The 24,342-nt window shown below is 42.2% G+C and overlaps 1 protein-coding gene across 1 annotated transcript in view; it reads right to left on the minus strand.

Moving 5' to 3' along the window:
* The window catches only part of LOC106573567 (fibrillin-2), a 112,626-nt gene that overhangs the window by 15,628 nt on the left and 72,656 nt on the right, over nt 1-24,342 (minus strand). The window contains exons 21-43 of the mRNA XM_014148716.3: nt 23,231-23,368; nt 23,102-23,152; nt 22,738-22,863; nt 21,964-22,191; nt 21,536-21,661; nt 18,591-18,719; nt 18,301-18,426; nt 17,724-17,849; nt 17,385-17,507; nt 17,149-17,274; nt 16,707-16,832; nt 8,008-8,130; nt 7,477-7,725; nt 7,260-7,382; nt 6,814-6,936; nt 6,515-6,676; nt 6,285-6,353; nt 6,060-6,185; nt 5,779-5,904; nt 5,487-5,636; nt 5,291-5,362; nt 4,950-5,075; nt 4,502-4,627 (exon numbers count right to left, since the gene is read on the minus strand). Of these exons, the coding sequence (XP_014004191.3) occupies nt 4,502-4,627; nt 4,950-5,075; nt 5,291-5,362; nt 5,487-5,636; nt 5,779-5,904; nt 6,060-6,185; nt 6,285-6,353; nt 6,515-6,676; nt 6,814-6,936; nt 7,260-7,382; nt 7,477-7,725; nt 8,008-8,130; nt 16,707-16,832; nt 17,149-17,274; nt 17,385-17,507; nt 17,724-17,849; nt 18,301-18,426; nt 18,591-18,719; nt 21,536-21,661; nt 21,964-22,191; nt 22,738-22,863; nt 23,102-23,152; nt 23,231-23,368 (3,000 nt within the window). The remainder of the gene's footprint in view (nt 1-4,501; nt 4,628-4,949; nt 5,076-5,290; nt 5,363-5,486; nt 5,637-5,778; nt 5,905-6,059; nt 6,186-6,284; nt 6,354-6,514; nt 6,677-6,813; nt 6,937-7,259; nt 7,383-7,476; nt 7,726-8,007; nt 8,131-16,706; nt 16,833-17,148; nt 17,275-17,384; nt 17,508-17,723; nt 17,850-18,300; nt 18,427-18,590; nt 18,720-21,535; nt 21,662-21,963; nt 22,192-22,737; nt 22,864-23,101; nt 23,153-23,230; nt 23,369-24,342) is intronic.

Here is a 24,342-nt window from a genome sequence, read left to right on the forward strand (position 1 = left end):
GGCTTCACGCCAGCCGAAAATAAAGCCCATAATAGTAAAATCATAGTGTAAAAGCAGGTTATTCTTTTTTGCTAATTGTTTGGTGTTTTGTGGTGGAAAACTGAGCGGGTCGAGCAAAACATGTCAACCCTGTTACCATCGATAGACAGGCTAGAAATGTTTTAACAATAAAAATGAAATTGCCACTCCCTGTTGCACACAACAAGCTTCCATTAAGGGGATTTATGGCTGATTTAGATCAAAGAATCCTCAACCCTGTTATGGTCAACCTGTTGAGATCTAAATTATTGGCCCCCCTTAAATCTGGTGTCTCCACTCTTATTACTCAAGGAAACAGCCTTCAACTGTAAGGTGCTTTTTTGAGCTCTCCTAGCTTTGCCATTGAGGAACTGAAGCAAGCACACTTGTAGTTTTTTGTTTGGAACACAGCCCTGAATCCCCACCATCACACACTTACTGTTGTTGTTCACGCAATCCAAAAACGGTCCATTATAAACCCAGTCTGGGTCAGGTGGGCATCATTTGAAAGCTTATTCTATTGAAAACATGGCCAGCTAAGTTACAAAATACAATATTATAGTGTTAGGCTTTCAAAAAGCCCTTCAGACAAACAGATTGTAATTTTGGTATGCATAGAATGGAGTCATGAGTGCATTCAAGTGTATGTTCCGTGGCTAAATTTGTTCACAATATGACAGACAAAGGCTCATTATGTTCAGGACAACCCAGGGTATAACTCATGTCATCCTTGTAACTGTGGATCAAACATAGACATCATAAATGTTGATACTGTAAATTACATGAGTTTTAAAATATGGAAATGTGAAGTGCACATTTGGACTCACAGGTGTGTGGTTTACTTGTATGACATCACAGTGGTATTTAATATAATCCCCAACGTCTCATCTTTCAGATCACATTGACTCCTCTCAATTTACAGCATTTCCCTCACACAGACAATAACAAATGTGCAAAAGAAGCCCAATTAGCGGGAGGGATGGGGCATCTTCTTGTCACGTCAGGTGCTCAAGTTTATAACAGCTGTCAGTCAAAACCCATACAGCGTTGTGAAGCGGAGAACCTGAGCTCTGACATCATGTATAGCATGTTACTGTACAGCCACTGAGCTCTGACGTCATGTATAGCATGTTACTGTACAGCCACTGAGCTCTGACGTCATGTATAGCATGTTACTGTACAGCCACTGAGCTCTGACGTCATGTATAGCATGTTACTGTACAGCCACTGAGCTCTGACGTCATGTATAGCATGTTACTGTACAGCCACTGAGCTCTGACATCATGTATAGCATGTTACTGTACAGCCACTGAGCTCTGATGTCATGTATAGCATGTTACTGTACAGCCACTGAGCTCTGACGTCATGTATAACATGTTACTGTACAGCCACTGAGCTCTGACATCATGTATAGGATGTTACTGTACAGCCACTGAGCTCTGACATCATGTATAACATGTTACTGTACAGCCACTGAGCTCTGACATCATGTATAGCGTGTTACTGTACAGCCACTGAGTTCTGACGTCATGTATAGCATGTTACTGTACAGCCACTGAGCTCTGACGTCATGTATAGCATGTTACTGTACAGCCACTGAGCTCTGACATCATGTATAGCATGTTACTGTACAGCCACTGAGCTCTGACATCATGTATAACATGTTACAGTACAGCCACTGAGCTCTGACATCATGTATAGCATGTTACTGTACAGCCACTGAGCTCTGACGTCATGTATAGCATGTTACTGTACAGCCACTGAGCTCTGACATCATGTATAACATGTTACTGTACAGCCACTGAGCTCTGACGTCATGTATAACATGTTACTGTACAGCCACTGAGCTCTGACATCATGTATAACGTGTTACTGTACAGCCACTGAGCTCTGACATCATGTATAGCGTGTTACTGTACAGCCACTGAGCTCTGACATCATGTATAGCATGTTACTGTACAGCCACTGAGCTCTGACGTCATGTATAACATGTTACTGTACAGCCACTGAGCTCTGACATCATGTATAACATGTTACTGTACAGCCACTGAGCTCTGACGTCATGTATAACATGTTACTGTACAGCCACTGAGCTCTGACATCATGTATAACGTGTTACTGTACAGCCACTGAGCTCTGACATCATGTATAGCGTGTTACTGTACAGCCACTGAGCTCTGACATCATGTATAACATGTTACTGTACAGCCACTGAGCTCTGACATCATGTATAACATGTTACTGTACAGCCACTGAGCTCTGACATCATGTATAACATGTTACTGTACAGCCACTGAGTTCTGACGTCATGTATAACATGTTACTGTACAGCCACTGAGCTCTGACGTCATGTATAACATGTTACTGTACAGCCACTGAGCTCTGACATCATGTATAGCATGTTACTGTACAGCCACTGAGCTCTGACATCATGTATAGCATGTTACTGTACAGCCACTGAGCTCTGACATCATGTATAACATGTTACTGTACAGCCACTGAGCTCTGACATCATGTATAACATGTTACTGTACAGCCACTGAGCTCTGACATCATGTATAACATGTTACTGTACAGCCACTGAGCTCTGACATCATGTATAACATGTTACTGTACAGCCACTGAGCTCTGACATCATGTATAGCATGTTACTGTACAGCCACTGAGCTCTGACATCATGTATAGCATGTTACTGTACAGCCACTGAGCTCTGACATCATGTATAACATGTTACTGTACAGCCACTGAGCTCTGACATCATGTATAGCATGTTACTGTACAGCCACTGAGCTCTGACATCATGTATAGCATGTTACTGTACAGCCACTGAGCTCTGACATCATGTATAACATGTTACTGTACAGCCACTGAGCTCTGACATCATGTATAGCATGTTACTGTACAGCCACTGAGCTCTGACATCATGTATAACATGTTACTGTACAGCCACTGAGCTCTGACATCATGTATAGCGTGTTACTGTACAGCCACTGAGCTCTGACATCATGTATAACATGTTACTGTACAGCCACTGAGCTCTGACATCATGTATAGCGTGTTACTGTACAGCCACTGAGTTCTGACGTCATGTATAGCATGTTACTGTACAGCCACTGAGCTCTGACGTCATGTATAGCGTGTTACTGTACAGCCACTGAGTTCTGACGTCATGTATAGCATGTTACTGTACAGCCACTGAGCTCTGACGTCATGTATAGCATGTTACTGTACAGCCACTGAGCTCTGACGTCCTGTATAGCATGTTACTGTACAGCCACTGAGCTCTGACATCATGTATAGCATGTTACTGTACAGCCACTGAGCTCTGATGTCATGTATAGCATGTTACTGTACAGCCACTGAGCTCTGACATCATGTATAACATGTTACTGTACAGCCACTGAGCTCTGACATCATGTATAACATGTTACTGTACAGCCACTGAGCTCTGACATCATGTATAACATGTTACTGTACAGCCACTGAGCTCTGACGTCATGTATAGCGTGTTACTGTACAGCCACTGAGCTCTGACGTCATGTATAGCATGTTACTGTACAGCCACTGAGCTCTGACATCATGTATAACATGTTACTGTACAGCCACTGAGCTCTGACATCATGTATAACATGTTACTGTACAGCCACTGAGCTCTGACATCATGTATAGCGTGTTACTGTACAGCCACTGAGCTCTGACATCATGTATAGCGTGTTACTGTACAGCCACTGAGCTCTGACATCATGTATAGCGTGTTACTGTACAGCCACTGAGCTCTGACATCATGTATAGCGTGTTACTGTACAGCCACTGAGTTCTGACATCATGTATAGCGTGTTACTGTACAGCCACTGAGTTCTGACATCATGTATAGCGTGTTACTGTACAGCCACTGAGTTCTGACATCATGTATAGCGTGTTACTGTACAGCCACTGAGTTCTGACATCATGTATAGCGTGTTACTGTACAGCCACTGAGTTCTGACATCATGTATAGCGTGTTACTGTACAGCCACTGAGTTCTGACGTCATGTATAGCGTGTTACTGTACAGCCACTGAGTTCTGACATCATGTATAACATGTTACTGTACAGCCACTGCATTCCAATTAAGGTGCTTATCGATGACACAATCTGCCATGTTCAACATATAAGGGCTGACGGGCTGTGAATAGGAAGAGCTAGTAGGCACTTACTAAAATATTTATTTAACCTTTTTCATTTTAACATTCTCTTTATGATAGAATGTTAAAATTAGGTGAAATCAAACTTTTTTTCGGACAAATTCAGACCTCAAAAGGCACCGAATCTCAGTGTGTTTTCCCATTGACTAATAAACCATCTAACTCTCATACAATTACCTCTCGACAGGGAAAATCACTGTAGTACACTTCACTCATAAACCATTAACATAATCCCTCCAACCCCCTATTGTTCTGAGATGGTAAATCCCTGCTGTCCCTGGGCACAGAGTCTGGACTCACCCACGCAGGCCCCGCTGGGGGACAGCTTGAAGCCTGGTGAGCACTCGCAGCGGTAGCTCCCTGGGATGTTGATACAGTTGGCGTTGCGTTGGCACAGGTTGTCTCCACTGTTACACTCGTCAATATCTGGAGGGAAGAAAAACAACAGCGGGCAGCGACCGTCAGTCACAGTGATCATAACTGTCTAGTAAAAGCCCAGTGTGAGGTCATTCAGAAGCTGAGGAGGACCAAACAGAACAGTGACAAGGTTGCTGGTTTGAATCCAAGCCGACTAGGTGAAAAATCTCTCCATGTGTCCTTGAGCAAGGCACTTAACCCTAATTGCTCCTGTAAGTCGCTCTGGATAAGAGTGTCTGCTAAAATGTAAGCGATTGTTTTGTGTGTCAGAGATTATATATAGACTGAGTGGGAGTATGTGTGTGTAGTTGCATGTGTGTCTGAGCCTTACCTTCACAGATGAGCAGTATATTGTTATAGCTGAAACCCATGGGACATTCACAGCGGAAGCTTCCTATCTGGTTGATACACACTCCGTTGGCACATATCCCCGGGATCTCTCGACACTCATCAATATCTGCGGAACAATACAGAAACATCATGCTATGTTAGCTACTCTTCAACTCACAAAGCACCTTTCTACTCGATTAAGTCTCAAACGTATGATTTACAATAGACACAGACATAGTGGTACCATAAAATTACAATAATGACGACAACATTGATCAGTTTATGTGTTGAGCAAGCAGTAGGCCATTATGACCTATTTGACCTTTGACCTAATGACCTTACCGATGGGCTTGCCCGTGTGGATGTCTATGATGAACCCAGGAGCCTGGTTCCCACACAGTAACTGGTACTCCGCTGTGGGAGAGAGGACAAAACAACTGAGTGAACTTATGCACCAAGAACATATTAAGAACATATTAAGGGGCTGTATTGAAAGTGCTGGAGATAATATGTCTGTGTGTCTTATGTTCCAGCTCACAGGTGGCAGGGGTAGGGCAGGCTTCACAGGGCTTGTTCCAGGCCTTGCCAACATTGTAGGCACAGCAGCACATCTTCTTGGTCATGTTGAACGACAGCTCGTTCTCACACGTGTCGTTGAAGTTGCGGTAACACACGCTCTTCCTCATGTCTGTGATGTCACCAGAGAGAGGGTTGAGAACGACTTACCATAAATACACAACTCAATAACCGTTCAGAATCCATTATAGTTTATAAACCATTAGTAAAGTGTTTATTCACATATATACGGTACCCAGTGTGGTCTGACTCACCCATGCAGTTGTTTCCTCCGTTGACCTGCATGTACTCAGGAGGACACACGCAGGTGTAGTTCCCCAGGGTGTTGTAGCAGGTACCAGGACCACAGATTCCAATGTGGGCTGTGCACTCATCAATATCTACACACACAAACAGACAATATAGACAGTTACCCACAGTGCTAACATAATACCCCTCTAACTGTACAGTACTGAATAAGTACCCAACTTACAGACAGTACAGACATAACAGACCGTATTGACATCTGACCCCTCTGCAACCTTTGCCCTCTTACCCTCGCAGATGCGTGTCTCCTCGTTGAGGTAGTAGCCTGCAGGGCACTCGCACTGGAAGCTGCCGAAGGTGTTGACACAGTTACCACCCTGGCACAGGCCTGGCAGCTCCTGGCACTCATCAATGTCTGGTGGGGCAGAGAGAGAGAGAGTCCGGTTTAGTTTGTTGGGACATACTCCAATACAAACAGGACGAGTAGAAGAATAGGACAGAGAGGATGTGTTACCTTCCAGGATGACAGTGATGGGGTTGGGTCTGAAGCCCTCTCCTCCAGGACACAGTGTCTTGTACTCAGCTATAGACCAAAAAATCCCACGAAACATCAAACTAGCACAACATACCCTCAAAAACACAAGTGGAATTGGGCACGATTAGCTCAGATCGTTTTTTCCCCCGTATTTTTCAAAAAGAAAATGTCTGTCATGTTTTGGTTCGACCAAGCTTTATTTTACGTACTGGAGTTGATGGGGGGGCAGAGTTCACAGGGGTTCCCCCAGGCTCCTCCCAGGGAGCAGCAGCAGGAGGCGCGGGTGACGCCCACGCCGATCTCAGCGCTGCAGGAGATGCCCCCGTCGCCGCGAGCCAACGTATCCAGGAAACAGTTGCCCACTCGCGTGTCTGAGAGGAGGGAAAGAAACTATTGTTACACTTACACCCATCAACACCTTCTGACAATCATTCATTGGCTGAGGTGTCTTCATCTCCATGGCTACGAGACATTAGCATTGCTCTGATGCCAGTTGTCCAGTACTTACCCACACAGCCCACTCCAGTAGGGTTGAGCTCGAAGTCAGGAGGGCAGTTACACAGGTAGCTTCCTGGTGTGTTCACACACAAGCCATTGATGCAGTTCACAGGGTCCGCACACTCGTTAATGTCTGGAACACAAACGCACAGAGCCAGAAACACACACTTTAGGACCAACAGTAGACAACACATAGAGCCACACACAAACACTTTAACACGACACATACACTCGATGAAAGCTATGCTCTCAGACTGTGAAAGGACTTGAGAAAGCAGAAAGACCCCTGTTAATCTCACAGACTTGCTGCGGCTGCATTCCTGAGATTGAGGAGGTACAGTGAGGGAATAGAAAGTCCAAATTGATGGAGAAATATGTGGGATACCAGATTGGGTTGGTACAGAGCGATGCTGTGGCAGAGTTGTCAGTGTGTGGAAGAGGGTGTGTGTTGCTCACCAGTGCAGTTTCCTCCGCTGCGGTCCAGCTCGTATCCGTCGTCACAGACACACCGGAACATTCCCGGTAGATTCTGACACGTTCCAAACACACAGATGTTCTGGAAGTTACATTCGTCAATATCTACCGATGGAAAACACAGAGACGATCAGTCAGGATCTATGGTGATAAAATGAGAGGAATCACAGGGTGAAAAAGAAGAGTGTGTCATTCTGACCCTGGCAGGCCTTGCTGTCCTCGGTGGGGGTGAAGCCCATCTCACATTCACAGCGGTAGCCCCCCGGAGCGTTCAGACACTGGCCGTTCTCACACAGGTTCACGTTGTCAGCACACTCATCCATATCTGAACAGGAGAAGCCGTCCCCGTTGAAGCCCTCCTTGCAGGCACAGCGGTAGGAGCCGGGCGTGTTGACACAGTCTGCGTTGAGGTTGCAGTTGTGCTCCTCAGTGGAACACTCATCCACGTCTATGGGGAGAGAGAAGGGTCAAACAAGAGTGGGGTCACAGTCAGGGTCAGCCATTATCAATGGAGACCTTGGAGAAATTAGGGTTAAGTGCCTTCCTCAAGGGCACATCGGCATATTTTTCACCTCGTCGCCTCTGGGATTCAAACTAGCAACCTTTCAGTTACTGGCCCAACACTCTAACCGCTAGGCTACCTGCCGCCTAGTGGTCACATCTCCTGGCCATAGAGAGCTGAACAGAGGAATCAGTTTTCTTCCCCAGGCCAGCGTTATAGTGAACTCACCTACACACTTGATGCCGTCTCCCACCCAGCCGTCACGACAGCGACACTTGAAGCTCCCAGGAACGTTGAGACAGGCAGCATGCATGTCACAGTTGTGAGCCCCAATCTCACACTCATCGATATCTGGAAGAAATAAGAGAGAGATCAATAGAGGAAAAGACATAAAATGTTAGTCCCTCTCTCCTTCTGTCTGTACCCTGGTTTATACCTTATATTCTGTACTCTGGTTTATACCCCATAGTCTGTATGCTGGTTTATACCTTATAGTGTGTACGCTGGTTTATACCTTATAGTCTGTACGCTGGTTTATACCTTATAGTCTGTACTCTGGTTTATACCTTATAGTCTGTACTCTGGTTTACACCTTATAGTCTGTACTCTGGTTTATACCTTATAGTTTGTACTCTGGTTTATACCTTATAGTGTGTACCCTGGTTTATACCATATAGTCTGTACTCTGGTTTATACCTTATAGTCTGTACCCTGGTTTATACCTTATAGTCTGTACTCTGGTTTATACCCCATAGTCTGTACGCTGGTTTATACCTTATAGTCTGTACGCTGGTTTATACCTTATAGTGTGTACTCTGGTTTATACATTATAGTCTGTACTCTGGTTTATACATTATAGTCTGTACACTGGTTTATACCTTATAGTCTGTACCCTGGATTACACTTTATAGCCTGTACTCTGGTTTATACCTTATAGTCTGTACTCTGGTTTATACCTTATAGTCTGTACTCTGGTTTATACCTTATAGTCTGTACTCTGGTTTATACCCCATAGTCTGTACGCTGGTTTATACCTTATACTGTGTACTCTGGTTTACACCTTATAGTCTGTACTCTGGTTTATACCTTATAGTCTGTACTCTGGTTTATACCTTATAGTGTTTACTCTGGTTTATACCTTATAGTGTATACTCTGGTTTATACATTATAGTCTGTACTCTGGTGTATTCTGGTTCATACCTTATAGCCTGTACTCTGGTTTATACCTTATAGTCTGTAGTCTGGTTTATACCTTATAGTCTGTACTCTGGTTTATACCTTATAGTGTTTACTCTGGTTTATACCTTATAGTGTATACTCTGGTTTATACATTATAGTCTGGACTCTGGTGTATTCTGGTTCATACCTTATAGTCTGTACTCTGGTTTATACCTACAGTCTGTACTCTGGTTTATACCTTATAGTCTGTAGTCTGGTTTATACTTTATAGTGTGTACTCTGGTTTATACCTTATAGTCTGTACTCTGGTTTATACTTTATAGTGTGTACTCTGGTTTATACCTTATAGTCTGTACTCTGGTTTATACTTTATAGTCTGTACTCTGGTTTATACCTTATAGTCTGTACTCTGGTTTATACCTTATAGTCTGTACTCTGGTTTATACTTTATAGTGTGTACTCTGGTTTATACCTTATAGTCTGTACTCTGGATTATACCTTATAGTCTGTACTCTGGATTATACCTTATAGTCTGTACTCTGGTTTATACCTTATAGTCTGTACTCTGGTTTATACCCTAAAGTCTGTATACATTATAGTCTGTACCCTGGTTTACACCTTATAGTCTGTACTCTGGTTTACACCTTATAGTCTGTACTCTGGTTTATACCTTATAGTCTGTACTCTGGTTTACACCTTATAGTCTGTACTCTGGTTTATACCTTATAGTCTGTACTCTGGTTTATACCTTATAGTGTATACTCTGGTTTATACCTTATAGTGTGTACTGTGGTTTACACCTTATAGTGTATACTCTGGTTTATACCTTATAGTCTGTACTCTGGTTTATACCTTATAGTGTATACTCTGGTTTATACCTTATAGTCTGCACTCTGGTTTATACCTTATAGTGTGTACTCTGGTTTATACCTTATAGTGTATACTCTGTTTTATACATTATAGTCTGTACTCTGGGGTATTCTGGTTCATACCTTATAGTCTGTAGTCTGGTTTATACTTTATAGTGTGTACTCTGGTTTATACCTTATAGTCTGTACTCTGGTTTATACTTTATAGTGTGTACTCTGGTTTATACCTTATAGTCTGTACTCTGGTTTATACTTTATAGTCTGTACTCTGGTTTATACTTTATAGTGTGTACTCTGGTTTATACCTTATAGTCTGTACTCTGGTTTATACCTTATAGTCTGTACTCTGGTTTATACTTTATAGTGTGTACTCTGGTTTATACCTTATAGTCTGTACTCTGGATTATACCTTATAGTCTGTACTCTGGATTATACCTTATAGTCTGTACTCTGGTTTATACCTTATAGTGTGTACTCTGGTTTATACCTTATAGTCTGTACTCTGGTTTACACCTTATAGTCTGTACTCTGGTTTATACCTTATAGTGTGCACTCTGTTTATACCTTATAATCTGTACTCTGGTTTATACCTTATAGTCTGTACTCTGGTTTACACCTTATAGTGTGTACTCTGGTTTATACCTTATAGTGTGTACTCTGGTTTATACCTTATAGTCTGTACTCTGGTTTATACCTTATAGTCTGTACTCTGGTTTACACCTTATAGTGTATACTCTGGTTTACACCTTATAGTCTGTACTCTGGTTTATACCTTATAGTCTGTACCCTGGATTACACCTTATAGCCTGTACTCTGGTTTATACCTTATAGTCTGTACTCTGGTTTATACCTTATAGTCTGTACTCTGGTTTATACCTTATAGTCTGTACTCTGGTTTATACCCCATAGTCTGTACGCTGGTTTATACCTTATAGTGTGTACTCTGGTTTACACTTTATAGTCTGTACTCTGGTTTATACCTTATAGTCTGTACTCTGGTTTATACCTTATAGTGTGTACTCTGGTTTATACCTTATAGTGTATACTCTGGTTTATACATTATAGTCTGTACTCTGGTGTATTCTGGTTCATACCTTATAGTCTGTACTCTGGTTTATACCTACAGTCTGTACTCTGGTTTATACCTTATAGTCTGTAGTCTGGTTTATGCTTTATAGTGTGTACTCTGGTTTATACCTTATAGTCTGTACTCTGGTTTATACTTTATAGTGTGTACTCTGGTTTATACCTTATAGTCTGTACTCTGGTTTATACTTTATAGTCTGTACTCTGGTTTATACCTTATAGTCTGTACTCTGGTTTATACTTTATAGTGTGTACTCTGGTTTATACCTTATAGTCTGTACTCTGGTTTATACCTTATAGTCTGTACTCTGGTTTATACTTTATAGTGTGTACTCTGGTTTATACCTTATAGTCTGTACTCTGGATTATACCTTATAGTCTGTACTCTGGATTATACCTTATAGTCTGTACTCTGGTTTATACCTTGTAGTCTGTACTCTGGTTTATACCCTAAAGTCTGTATACATTATAGTCTGTACCCTGGTTTACACCTTATAGTCTGTACTCTGGTTTACACCTTATAGTCTGTACTCTGGTTTATACCTTATAGTCTGTACTCTGGTTTACACCTTATAGTCTGTACTCTGGTTTATACCTTATAGTCTGTACTCTGGTTTATACCTTATAGTGTATACTCTGGTTTATACCTTATAGTGTGTACTCTGGTTTACACCTTATAGTGTATACTCTGGTTTATACCTTATAGTCTGTACTCTGGTTTATACCTTATAGTGTATACTCTGGTTTATACCTTATAGTCTGTACTCTGGTTTATACATTATAGTCTGTACTCTGGTTTATACCTTATAGTGTGTACTCTGGTTTATACTTTATAGTCTGTACTCTGGTTTACACCTTATAGTCTGTACTCTGGTTTATACCTTATAGTGTGTACTCTGTTTATACCTTATAATCTGTACTCTGGTTTATACCTTATAGTCTGTACTCTGGTTTACACCTTATAGTGTGTACTCTGGTTTATACCTTATAGTCTGTACTCTGGTTTATACCTTATAGTGTGTACTCTGTTTATACCTTATAATCTGTACTCTGGTTTATACCTTATAGTCTGTACTCTGGTTTACACCTTATAGTGTGTACTCTGGTTTATACCTTATAGTGTATACTCTGGTTTACACCTTATAGTCTGTACTCTGGTTTATACCTTATAGTCTGTACTCTGGTTTATACCTTATAGTGTGTACTCTGGTTTATACCTTATAGTCTGTACTCTGGTTTATACCTTATAGTCTGTACTCTGGTTTATACCTTATAGTGTGTACTCTGGTTTATACCTTATAGTCTGTACTCTGGTTTACACCTTATAGTCTGTACTCTGGTTTATACCTTATAGTGTGTACTCTGTTTATACCTTATAATCTGTACTCTGGTTTACACCTTATAGTGTGTACTCTGGTTTACACCTTATAGTGTGTACTCTGGTTTATACCTTATAGTGTGTACTCTGGTTTATACCTTATAGTGTATACTCTGGTTTATACATTATAGTCTGTACTCTGGTGTATTCTGGTTCATACCTTATAGTCTGTACCCTGGATTACACCTTATAGCCTGTACTCTGGTTTATACCTTATAGTCTGTACTCTGGTTTATACCTTATAGTCTGTACTCTGGTTTATACCTTATAGTCTGTACTCTGGTTTATACCCCATAGTCTGTACGCTGGTTTATACCGTATAGTGTGTACTCTGGTTTACACCTTATAGTCTGTACTCTGGTTTATACCTTATAGTCTGTACTCTGGTTTATACCTTATAGTGTGTACTCTGGTTTATACCTTATAGTGTATACTCTGGTTTATACATTATAGTCTGTACTCTGGTGTATTCTGGTTCATACCTTATAGTCTGTACTCTGGTTTATACCTACAGTCTGTACTCTGGTTTATACCTTATAGTCTGTAGTCTGGTTTATACTTTATAGTGTGTACTCTGGTTTATACCTTATAGTCTGTACTCTGGTTTATACTTTATAGTGTGTACTCTGGTTTATACCTTATAGTCTGTACTCTGGTTTATACTTTATAGTCTGTACTCTGGTTTATACCTTATAGTCTGTACTCTGGTTTATACTTTATAGTGTGTACTCTGGTTTATACCTTATAGTCTGTACTCTGGTTTATACCTTATAGTCTGTACTCTGGTTTATACTTTATAGTGTGTACTCTGGTTTATACCTTATAGTCTGTACTCTGGATTATACCTTATAGTCTGTACTCTGGATTATACCTTATAGTCTGTACTCTGGTTTATACCTTATAGTCTGTACTCTGGTTTATACCCTAAAGTCTGTATACATTATAGTCTGTACCCTGGTTTACACCTTATAGTCTGTACTCTGGTTTACACCTTATAGTCTGTACTCTGGTTTATACCTTATAGTCTGTACTCTGGTTTACACCTTATAGTCTGTACTCTGGTTTTACCTTATAGTCTGTACTCTGGTTTATACCTTATAGTGTACTCTGGTTTATACCTTATAGGGCCTGGCCCGTGTACTCTGGTTTATACCTTATAGTCTGTACTCTGGCCGTGTTACTCGGACCTTATAGTCGCCTGGTACGTCTGCCGGTTTATACCTTATAGTGTGTACTCTGGTTTATACCTTATAGCGACTCTGGTCACCGTCTGCCGCTTTATACCTTAGGGTACCGCTCTGTACTCTGGCCGTCTGTACCGGCACCTTATAGTGTGTACTCTGGTTTATACCTTATAGTGTGTACTCTGGTTTATACCTTATAGTCTGTACTCTGGTTTATACCTTATAGTCTGTACTCTGGTTTACACCTTATAGTGTATACTCTGGTTTACACCTTATAGTCTGTACTCTGGTTTATACCTTATAGTCTGTACTCTGGTTTATACCTTATAGTGTGTACTCTGGTTTATACCTTATAGTCTGTACTCTGGTTTATACCTTATAGTCTGTACTCTGGTTTATACCTTATAGTGTGTACTCTGGTTTATACCTTATAGTCTGTACTCTGGTTTACACCTTATAGTCTGTACTCTGGTTTATACCTTATAGTGTGTACTCTGTTTATACCTTATAATCTGTACTCTGGTTTACACCTTATAGTGTGTACTCCGGTTTACACCTTATAGTGTGTACTCTGGTTTATACCTTATAGTGTGTACTCTGGTTTATACCTTATAGTCTGTACTCTGGTTTATACCTTATAGTCTGTACTCTGGTTTACACCTTATAGTGTATACTCTGGTTTACACCTTATAGTGTGTACTCTGGTTTATACCTTATAGTGTGTACTCTGGTTTATACCTTATAGTCTGTACTCTGGTTTATACCTTATAGTCTGTACTCTGGTTTACACCTTATAGTGTATACTCTGGTTTACACCTTATAGTCTGTACTCTGGTTTATACCCCATAGTCTGTACGCTGGTTTATACCTTATAGTGTGTACTCTGGTTTACACCTTATAGTCTGTACTCTGGTTTATACCCCATAGTCTGTACGCTGGTTTATACCTTATAGTGTGTACTCTGGTTTATACCTTATAGTGTATACTCTGGTTTATACATTATAGTCTGTACTCTGGTGTATTCTGGTTCATACCTTATAGTCTGTACTCTGGTTTATACCTACAGTCTGTACTCTGGTTTATACCTTATAGTCTGTAGTCTGGTTTATACTTTATAGTGTGTACTCTGGTTTATACCTTATAGTCTGTACTCTGGTTTATACTTTATAGTCTGTACTCTGGTTTATACCTTATAGTCTGTACTCTGGTTTATACTTTATAGTGTGTACTCTGGTTTATACCTTATAGTCTGTACTCTGGTTTATACCTTATAGTCTGTACCCTGGTTTATACTTTATAGTGTGTACTCTGGTTTATACCTTATAGTCTGTACTCTGGATTATACCTTATAGTCTGTACTCTGGATTATACCTTATAGTCTGTACTCTGGTTTATACCTTATAGTCTGTACTCTGGTTTATACCCTAAAGTCTGTATACATTATAGTCTGTACCCTGGTTTACACCTTATAGTCTGTACTCTGGTTTACACCTTATAGTCTGTACTCTGGTTTATACCTCATAGTCTGTACTCTGGTTTATACCTTATAGTCTGTACTCTGGTTTATACCTTATAGTCTGTACTCTGGTTTATACCTTATAGTCTGTACTCTGGTTTACACCTTATAGTCTGTACTCTGGTTTATACCTTATAGTCTGTACTCTGGTTTACACCTTATAGTCTGTACTCTGGTTTATACCTTATAGTCTGTACTCTGGTTTATACCTTATAGTGTATACTCTGGTTTATACCTTATAGTGTATACTCTGGTTTACACCTTATAGTGTATACTCTGGTTTATACCTTATAGTCTGTACTCTGGTTTATACCTTATAGTGTATACTCTGGTTTATACCTTATAGTCTGTACTCTGGTTTATACATTATAGTCTGTACTCTGGTTTAAACCTTATAGTGTGTACTCTGGTTTATATCTTATAGTCTGTACTCTGGTTTATACCTTATAGTCTGTACTCTGGTTTACACCTTATAGTGTATACTCTGGTTTACACCTTATAGTCTGTACTCTGGTTTATACCTTATAGTCTGTACTCTGGTTTATACCTTATAGTGTGTACTCTGGTTTATACCTTATAGTCTGTACTCTGGTTTACACCTTATAGTCTGTACTCTGGTTTATACCTGATAGTGTGTACTCTGTTTATACCTTATAATCTGTACTCTGGTTTACACCTTATAGTGTGTACTCTGGTTTACACCTTATAGTGTGTACTCTGGTTTATACCTTAGTGTGTACTCTGGTTTATACCTTATAGTCTGTACTCTGGTTTATACCTTATAGTCTGTACTCTGGTTTACACCTTATAGTGTATACTCTGGTTTATACCTTATAGTCTGTACTCTGGTTTATACCTTATAGTGTGTACTCTGGTTTATACCTTATAGTCTGTACTCTGGTTTATACCTTATAGTCTGTACTCTGGTTTATACCTTATAGTCTGTACTCTGGTTTACACCTTATAGTCTGTACTCTGGTTTATACCTTATAGTCTGTACTCTGTTTGTACCTTATAGTCTGTACTCTGGTTTATACCTTATAGTCTGTACTCTGGTTTACACCTTATAGTCTGTACTCTGGTTTATACCTTATAGTCTGTACTCTGGTTTATACCTTATAGTCTGTACTCTGGTTTACACCTTATAGTCTGTACTCTGGTTTACACCTTATAGTCTGTACTCTGGTTTACACCTTATAGTCTGTACTCTGGTTTACACCTTATAGTCTGTACTCTGGTTTATACCTTATAGTCTGTACTCTGGTTTATACATTATAGTCTGTACTCTGGTTTATACCTTATAGTCTGTACTCTGATTTATACCTTATAGTCTGTACCCTGGTTTATACATTATAGTGTGTACTCTGGTTTATACATTATAGTCTGTACTCTGGTTTATACCTTATAGTCTGTACTCTGGTTTATACCCTATAGTCTGTACTCTGGTTTATACCTTATAGTCTGTACTCTGGTTTATACCTTATAGTCTGTACTCTGGTTTATACATTATAGTGTGTACTCGGAAGTTAAACATGACCAAAGCTTCATGACAGCGTCCTAACCAAGATAGTGTTTTACAGTAATACCCTTGCTGTTACTACCAGTATGTGTGTGTAGCCCACGGTGCTGTGTGTGTGTGTGTGTGTGTGTGTGTCTGTGTGTGTGTGTGTGTGTGTGTCTGTGTGTGTGTCTGTGTGCATATGCGTGTACTGTACCTGTGCAGCCGGTGGAGCCCTTCTTAACAAAGTACCCCAGCTGGCAGTGACAGATGAAAGATCCCTTGGTGTTCTCACAGTCTCCATGTAGACATATGTTAGGGTTCAGCTCACACTCATTCACATCTGGACACACAGACAGGAACACACACACAGAGGAACATGAGTTAACTGGTCTTGGAGAGGCGACAGAGGAGTATGTCTAACAGGGTCAAGGAGAGAGAGAGCGAGACAGAGAGAGAGAGGTGGGGAGAGCGAGAGAGACAGAGAGAGAGATACAGCGAGAGAGAGGTGGGGAGAGCGAGAGAGACAGAGAGAGAGAGATTCAGCGAGAGAGAGAGAGAGGTGGGGAGAGCGAGAGAGACAGAGAGAGCGATACAGCGAGAGAGAGGTGGGGAGAGCGAGAGAGACAGAGAGAGCGGGAGAAAGAGAATAGTCTCACCGATGCAGGTCCTCATGTCCATGGAGGCCATGAATCCATCATAGCAGAGACAGCGGTACTCTCCAGGCACGTTGGTGCACTGGCCTCCATCACAGATATCAGGGCTGTCCTCACACTCATCTATATCTACACGGGTGTGACAGAGTGAGTGTTAACATGACTGTTTTCCATGAGTGTGTATGTGTGTGTGTGTATGTGTGTGTGTGTGTGTGTGTGTATCCCAGTGACATACGTACCAGCGCAGGTCCTGAGGTCAGGCATGAGAGCGTATCCCTCACTACAGCTGCATTCGTAGCTGCCCTCTGAGTTGGTACAGTGTGTGTCACAGCCTCCGTTCATAATGGTACACTCATCAATATCTGCAATCAGATGGATTACAGGTAAGTAACACACACACACACAAAACTCAAATATTTCCTTTTCTGATATGACAAAATGCTTCTAAGTGATCAGCAAAGTCTGTTAATGATCATTTTTGTAAACTTACTGTATGTCAGGTATTTCAGTACACTGAAGTATGGCACCCCCCCCCCCCAAAGACAAATGATGACATGTCTCAGTCAGTGGTCACTCACCCACACAGCCCTGTCTGTCTGGTGTAACCTGGTAGCCCGTGTCACAGGAGCACTGGTAGTTCCCCACCATGTTGACACAGTGGCCGTTCTTACACAGGTTGTCACTCAGCTGGCACTCGTTCACATCTGGAAACACACAGAGAGGACATGACAGTCAGCTTAAATCTAAAGAACGAGCTTCCACAGTAGACAACATAGAAAGTAGTAGAATACCTTCAGATGATTTTATGGAGTAGGAGTGTTAACCCCGGTGTCCTGGCTGAATTCCCAAGTTGTCCCTCATACCATCACGGTTACCTAATCATCCCCTTCCTCTCCCCTGTAACTATTCCCCAGGTCTTTACTGTAAATGAGAATGTGTTCTCAGTCAACTTACCTGGTAAAATAACGGCAAAATAAATTAAAAAATTTTTTTTAAAAGGGGTTAATGTCTGGTTAACTTAAAAATGCATTCCAGATGACTTTGGGATGATGTAAAAAACAGAAGAAAACTGTGATGTATAGTGTCTCATATTCTAGGTGTGTGTGGGTGTGTGTGTAATGTATAGTGTGCACTGTGGATGGATATATGACCTACCTTCGCAGGAGGAACCATCGGGACTAAGCTGGTGTCCGGGGGGACATTCACACTCATAACTCCCCTCTGTGTTCAGACAGGTGCCTCCTAGACACAGCAGAGGGTTCCGCTCACACTCATCGAAATCTGCAGGGGAGAGGGGGAGGAAGGAAGAGAGGGAGGACAATAGAGGGACAGAGTGCAATGAGGTCAGCTGTCAAAAATGACCTGCACAGAGGATCTCTGAGGAAGTTCTCCCACTCTCCAGTCAGCTAGAGAGCAGTGTGTGTCTGTTTGTGGGCGTGACTCACCCATGCAGTTCTTCATCATCATGAAGCCACTTTCATAGCCCTCGAAGCATTCACACTCGAAGCTGCCAGGGGTGTTCACGCAGGTTCCGTGGCCACACAGGTCCGGAGAGATATGGCATTCATCAATATCTGAGACACAGAGACAGAGGAGGGAGTAGAGACAGAGAAGGGAGGAGAGACAGAGGAGGGAGGAGAGACAGAGGAGAGACAGAGGAGGGAGGAGAGACAGAGGAGAGACAGAGGAGGGAGGAGAGACAGAGGAGGGAGGAGATCCAGAGGAGAGACAGAGGAAGGAGGAGAGACAGAGGAAGGAGGAGAGACAGAGGAAGGAGGAGAGACAGAGGAGTGAGGAGAGACAGAGGAGGGAGGAGAGACAGAGGAGTGAGGAGAGACAGAGGAGGGAGGAGAGACAGAGGAGAGAGGAGAGACAGAGGAGGGAGGAGAGACAGAGGAGGGAGGAGAGACAGAGGAGGGAGGAGAGACAGGAGGGAGGAGAGACAGAGGAGAGACAGAGGAAGGAGGAGAGACAGAGGAGGGAGGAAGGAGGAGAGACAGAGGAGAGACAGAGGAGTGAGGAGAGACAGAGGAGTGAGGAGAGACAGAGGAGAGACAGAGGAGAGACAGAGGAGAGACAGAGGAGGGAGGAGAGACAGGAGGGAGGAGAGACAGAGGAGGGAGGAGAGACAGAGGAGGGAGGAGAGACAGAGGAGGGAGGAGAGACAGAGGAGGGAAGAGAGACAGAGGAGAGACAGAGGAGGGAGGAGAAAGAGGAGGGAGGAGAGAGAGGAGAGACAGGAGCGAGAGAGGAGAGACAGGAGAGAGAGGAGAGACAGAGGGAGGAGAGACAGAGCAGGGAGGAGAGACAGAGGGAAGAATGCACATTACAGAAATATAATATTCAGCATTATAATATAATTTTCAGCATAATAATATAATATAACATAATATTCAGCATTGCTTTACTGATCTCATGCGGAAATGAATCTGTGTCAACAAACAGCCCACTGGGCACACACTGGTTGAATCAATGTTGTTTCTACATCATTTCAATGGAATAGACATTGAATTGACGTCTGTGCCTAGCAGGAGTGTTTAAAAAAAAAATATATATCTATGTATTTTTTTCTGCCCCTAAAACATTCTCAAATACTACATACAGTTGAAGTCGGAAGTTCACACACACCTTAGCCAAATACATTCAAACTCAGTTATTCACAATTTCTGACATTTAATCCTAGTAAAAATTCCCTGTTTTAGGTCATTTAGGATCACCACTTTATTTTATGAATGTGAAATATCAGAATAATAGTAGAGAGAATGATTTCTTTCAGCTTTTATTTCTTTCATCTCATTCCCAGTGGGTCAGAAGTTTACATACACTCAATCAGTATTTGGTAGCATTGCCTTCAAATTGTTTTACTTGGGTCAAATGTTTCGGGTAGCCTTCCACAAGCTTCCCACAATAAGTTGGGTGAATGTTGGCCCTTTTCTCCAGACAGAGCTGGTGTAACTGAGTCAGGTTTGTAGGCCTCCTTGCTCGCACATACTTTTTCAGTTCTGCCCACAAATTTTCTATCGGGTTGAGGTCAGGGCTTTGTGATGGCCACTCCAATACCTTGACTTTGTTGTCTTTAAGCCATTTTGCCACAACTTTGGAAGTATGCTTGGGGTCATTGTCCATTTGGAAGATCCATTTGCGACCAAGCTTTAACTTCCTAACTGATGTCTTGAGATGTTGCTTCAATATATCCACAATTTTCCTTCCTCATGACGCCATTTATTTTGTGAAGTGCACCAGTCCCTCCTGCAGCAAAGTACCCCCACAACATGATGCTGCCACCCCCGAGCTTCACGGTTGGGATGGTGTTCTTCTGCTTGCAAGCCTCCCCCTTTTCCCTCCAAACATAACAATGGTCATTATGGCCAAACAGTTCTATTTTTGTTTCATCACACCAGAGAACATTTCTCCAAAAATACAATCTTTGTCCCCATGTGCAGTTGCAAACTGTTGTCTGGCTTTTTAATGGCTGTTTTGGAGCAGTGGCTTCTTCCTTGCTGAGCGGCCTTTCAGGTTATGTTGATATAGGACTCGTTTTACTGTGGACATAGATACTTTTGTACCGGTTTCCTCCAGCATCTTCACAAGGTCCTTTGCTGTTGTTCTGGGATTGATTTGCACTTTTCGCACCAAAGTACCTTCATCTCTAGAAGACAGAACGCGTCTCCTTCCTGAGCGGTATGACGGCTGCGTGGTCCTATGGTGTTTATACTTGCGTACTATTGTTTGTACAGATGAACGTGGTACCTTCAGGGGTTTGGAAATTGCTCCCAAGGATGAACCAGACTTGTGCGGGTCTACAATTTTTTTTCTTAGGTCTTGGCTGATTTCTTTTGATTTTCCCATGATGTCAAAGAGGCACTGAGTTTGAAGGTAGGCCTTGAAATACATCCACAGGTACACCTCCAATTGACTCAAATGATGTCTATTAGCCTATCAGAAGCTTCTAAAGCCATGCCATCGTTTTCTGGAATTTTCCAAGCTGTTTAAATGCACAGTCAACTTAGTATATGTAAACTTCTGACCTACTGGAATTGTGATACAGTGAGTTATAAGTGAAATAATCTGTCTGTACACAATTGTTGGAAAATGACTTGTGTCATGCACAAAGTAGATGTCCTAACCGACTTGCCAAAACTATAGTTTGTTAACAAGAAATTTGTGGAGTGGTTGAAAAACGAGTTTTAATGACTCCAACCTAAGTGAATGTAAACTTCCGACTTCAACTATAATTCATATACAAGGATATTTACTGAAGATATAGATTTCTGCTTTAATCATACAGATTTTAAAATGCTTTTTTATGGAATAAACATAATTTTCTCCCTCTCCCCCCTTATCATTCTCTCTCTCTCTCCTCTCTCTTTCTCTCCCCTTCTCTCCATACCTGTGCAGTTCCTCTCCTCCATGGTGAGGGCGAAGCCGCTGCTGCAGCGACACTTGAAGCTGCCGATGGTGTTGCGACAGGTTCCGTGGGAGCACAGGCCGCTGAACACCTTACACTCATTCACATCTATGGAGGGACAACACAACGGACAAACATCAACATCATCTAAAAAAATGCCTAGTGGTTAACGAGATTAGATGCTGTGGTTGGTTTGCAACTGCTGGCGTGAGGCCATAATGGTGTACGTGTTTTGTGTGTAGCTCTTTACTCGGAAGCTGTTAGCGTAAGAAACATACCTACTGGTGTTCAGAAGATTAGGACTCTTTATGTGATACTCATGAAGGCTTCATGAATATGTTGTGAATGCTACATTATCACAACGCAAATGAAAGTGTTACCAAGACTAGATAATGAGTGTTAGTGCCTACCTTTGTAGAAGGGTCTGCCAGTCAGGATGTCTCCTCGGTTGGCGAAGCCTGGTCCTCTGGGGCAGATGGCCTTGTACTCCGGGGTGCCCACCTTGGGACACTCCTCACAGTCAATGCCCCAGGCCGCGCCCACGGAGCAGCAGCACATGTCCACGCGGTAGCGCCCGGGCAGCGGCTCGCCACACTCATCCTCGTGCCACTTCATGTAGCACTGCTCGCTGCGCACGTCTGACGGACAGACAGATGGACGGACAACAGTCAGACATACAGAACTTTACGGCTAATGCCACAATATTCTAACAATGCTAATATTTGTTTTCACCAAATTTGTATGATGTCTTTTCTCCCATGTAGGTTATCATTCATATTTTATAGTGTATTATAACCTGGGTGGTTCGAGCACTGAATGCTGATTGGCTGACTGCCGTGGTATATCAGACCGTATACCACGGGTATGACAAAACCTTTATTTTTACTTCTCTAATTATGTTGGTAACCAGTTTATAACAGCAATAAGGCCACTCAGGGGTTTGTGGTATATGGCCAATATAACACGGCTAAGGGTTGTATCCAGGCACTCCACGTTGCGTCGTGCATAAGAAGAGCCCTAAGCCGTGGTATATTGGCCATATACCACACCTCATGCCTTATTGCTTAAATATAGTATATGTGTGAAGTCAACAGCAAAGATACATAATAGCCAGTTCTGATTTCTGTTATTATAAAAATGCATGGTGTCTGCCAGAGTTTATGTTGGTGACAGTGGTGTCTTACCCACGCATGTGCGTCCACTCCCGTCCAGAGTGAGCCCCTCGCCACACTCACAGCGGAAGGAGCCCTGGGTATTGACACAGCGCCCGTTGGTACACACCCCCGGGAACACCTCACACTCATTGATGTCTGCAGGGAGGAAATAGGGACAATATTACAAGACTCACTGTGCTCTATGGCTCATCATCTTCTGTGGGAGGGAGGGTGAATGGAATACCACAGGGAGGGAAGAAGAGGGTCTGCTACCTTCACAGTTGACTGTGTGTGTGTGTGTGTGTGTGTGTGTGTGTGTGTGTGTGTGTGTGTGTGTGTGTGTGTGTGTGTGTGTGTGTGTGTGTGTGTGTGTGGGAGTCGATTAGTGTCTTACCTTCACAGTTGACTCCCTTCATACGAGCGAACCCTCTAGAACAGGCAGTGTCTGTGGAGAGAGACAGCAGTTACTGTACACACCTCACACTTCATTACGTTTATTAGGTGTGTGTGTGTTTGTACTGACCGATCTCGCAGCGTTCACAGGGACTGCCCCACGCAGCTCCCAGTGTAGAGCAGCACTCGGACTTGAGCGTGGCACCATTGATGTTGACCTCACAGCGGCCATCTTGGATGTTCAGCCAGCACGTTCCCTTCATGCTGTCTGTAGAAGGAGGAGGGGGAGAGAGAAGAGAGGGGTAGGGAAGCGAGAGAGAGAGAGAGGTAGGAGGGAGAGAGAGGGAAGAAAGAGAGAGAGAACGTGAGCAAGTGAAGGCCTTCAAGAGAACCCTGCTGAAAAGGCCCATCATTGGTATACAGTACTCCAATCGTTCCTAACACAACAGCACCATCTGTTGTAAGTAACTAACTACAGCTTTCCCTTTCAACAGCTGCCATCTTACCTCAGCCCAAACTGAGACAAATGCATCATTGAATTTAATAATTTGCTATGGCAGTCCTAATGGACTGAGAGCACAGTCTGAACAAATTTGTTCTCCTGAGACCGCAGGCCCACCCAAAAACTAGACCACAATTTACATTCTCGCCGCTGAGCCATGCCTTTGAACTAATTACACTACCGTTCAAAAGTTTTGGGGTCACTTAGAAATGTCCTTGTTTTTGAAAGAAAATCACATTTTTTGTCCATTAAAATTACATCAAATTGATTAGAAATACAGTGTAGACATTGTTAATGTTGTAAATGACTATTGTAGCTGGAAACGGCAGATTTTTTATGGAATATCGACATAGGCGTACAGAGGCCCATTATCAGAGACCATCACTGCTGTGTTCTAATGGCACGTTGTGTTAGCTAATCCAAGTTTATCATTTTAAAAGGCTAATTGATCATTAGAAAACCCTTTTGCAATTATGTTAGCACAGCTGAAAACGGTTGTTCTGATTAAAGAAGCAATAAAACTGGCCTTCTTCAGACTAGTTGAGTATCTGGAGCATCAGCATTTGTGGGTTCGATTACAGGCTCAAAATGTCCAGAAACAAAGAACTTTCAGTCTACTCTTGTTCTGAGAAATGAAGGCTATTCCATGCGAGAAATTGCCAAGAAACTGAAGATCTCGTACAGCGCTGTGTATTACTCCCTTCACAGAACAGCGCAAATTGGCTCTAACCAGAAAGAAA

This window comes from Salmo salar, chromosome 16, assembly GCF_965601325.2.
Source record: "Salmo salar chromosome 16, fSalSal1, whole genome shotgun sequence".
NCBI classification, from domain to species: Eukaryota; Metazoa; Chordata; class Actinopteri; order Salmoniformes; family Salmonidae; genus Salmo; species Salmo salar.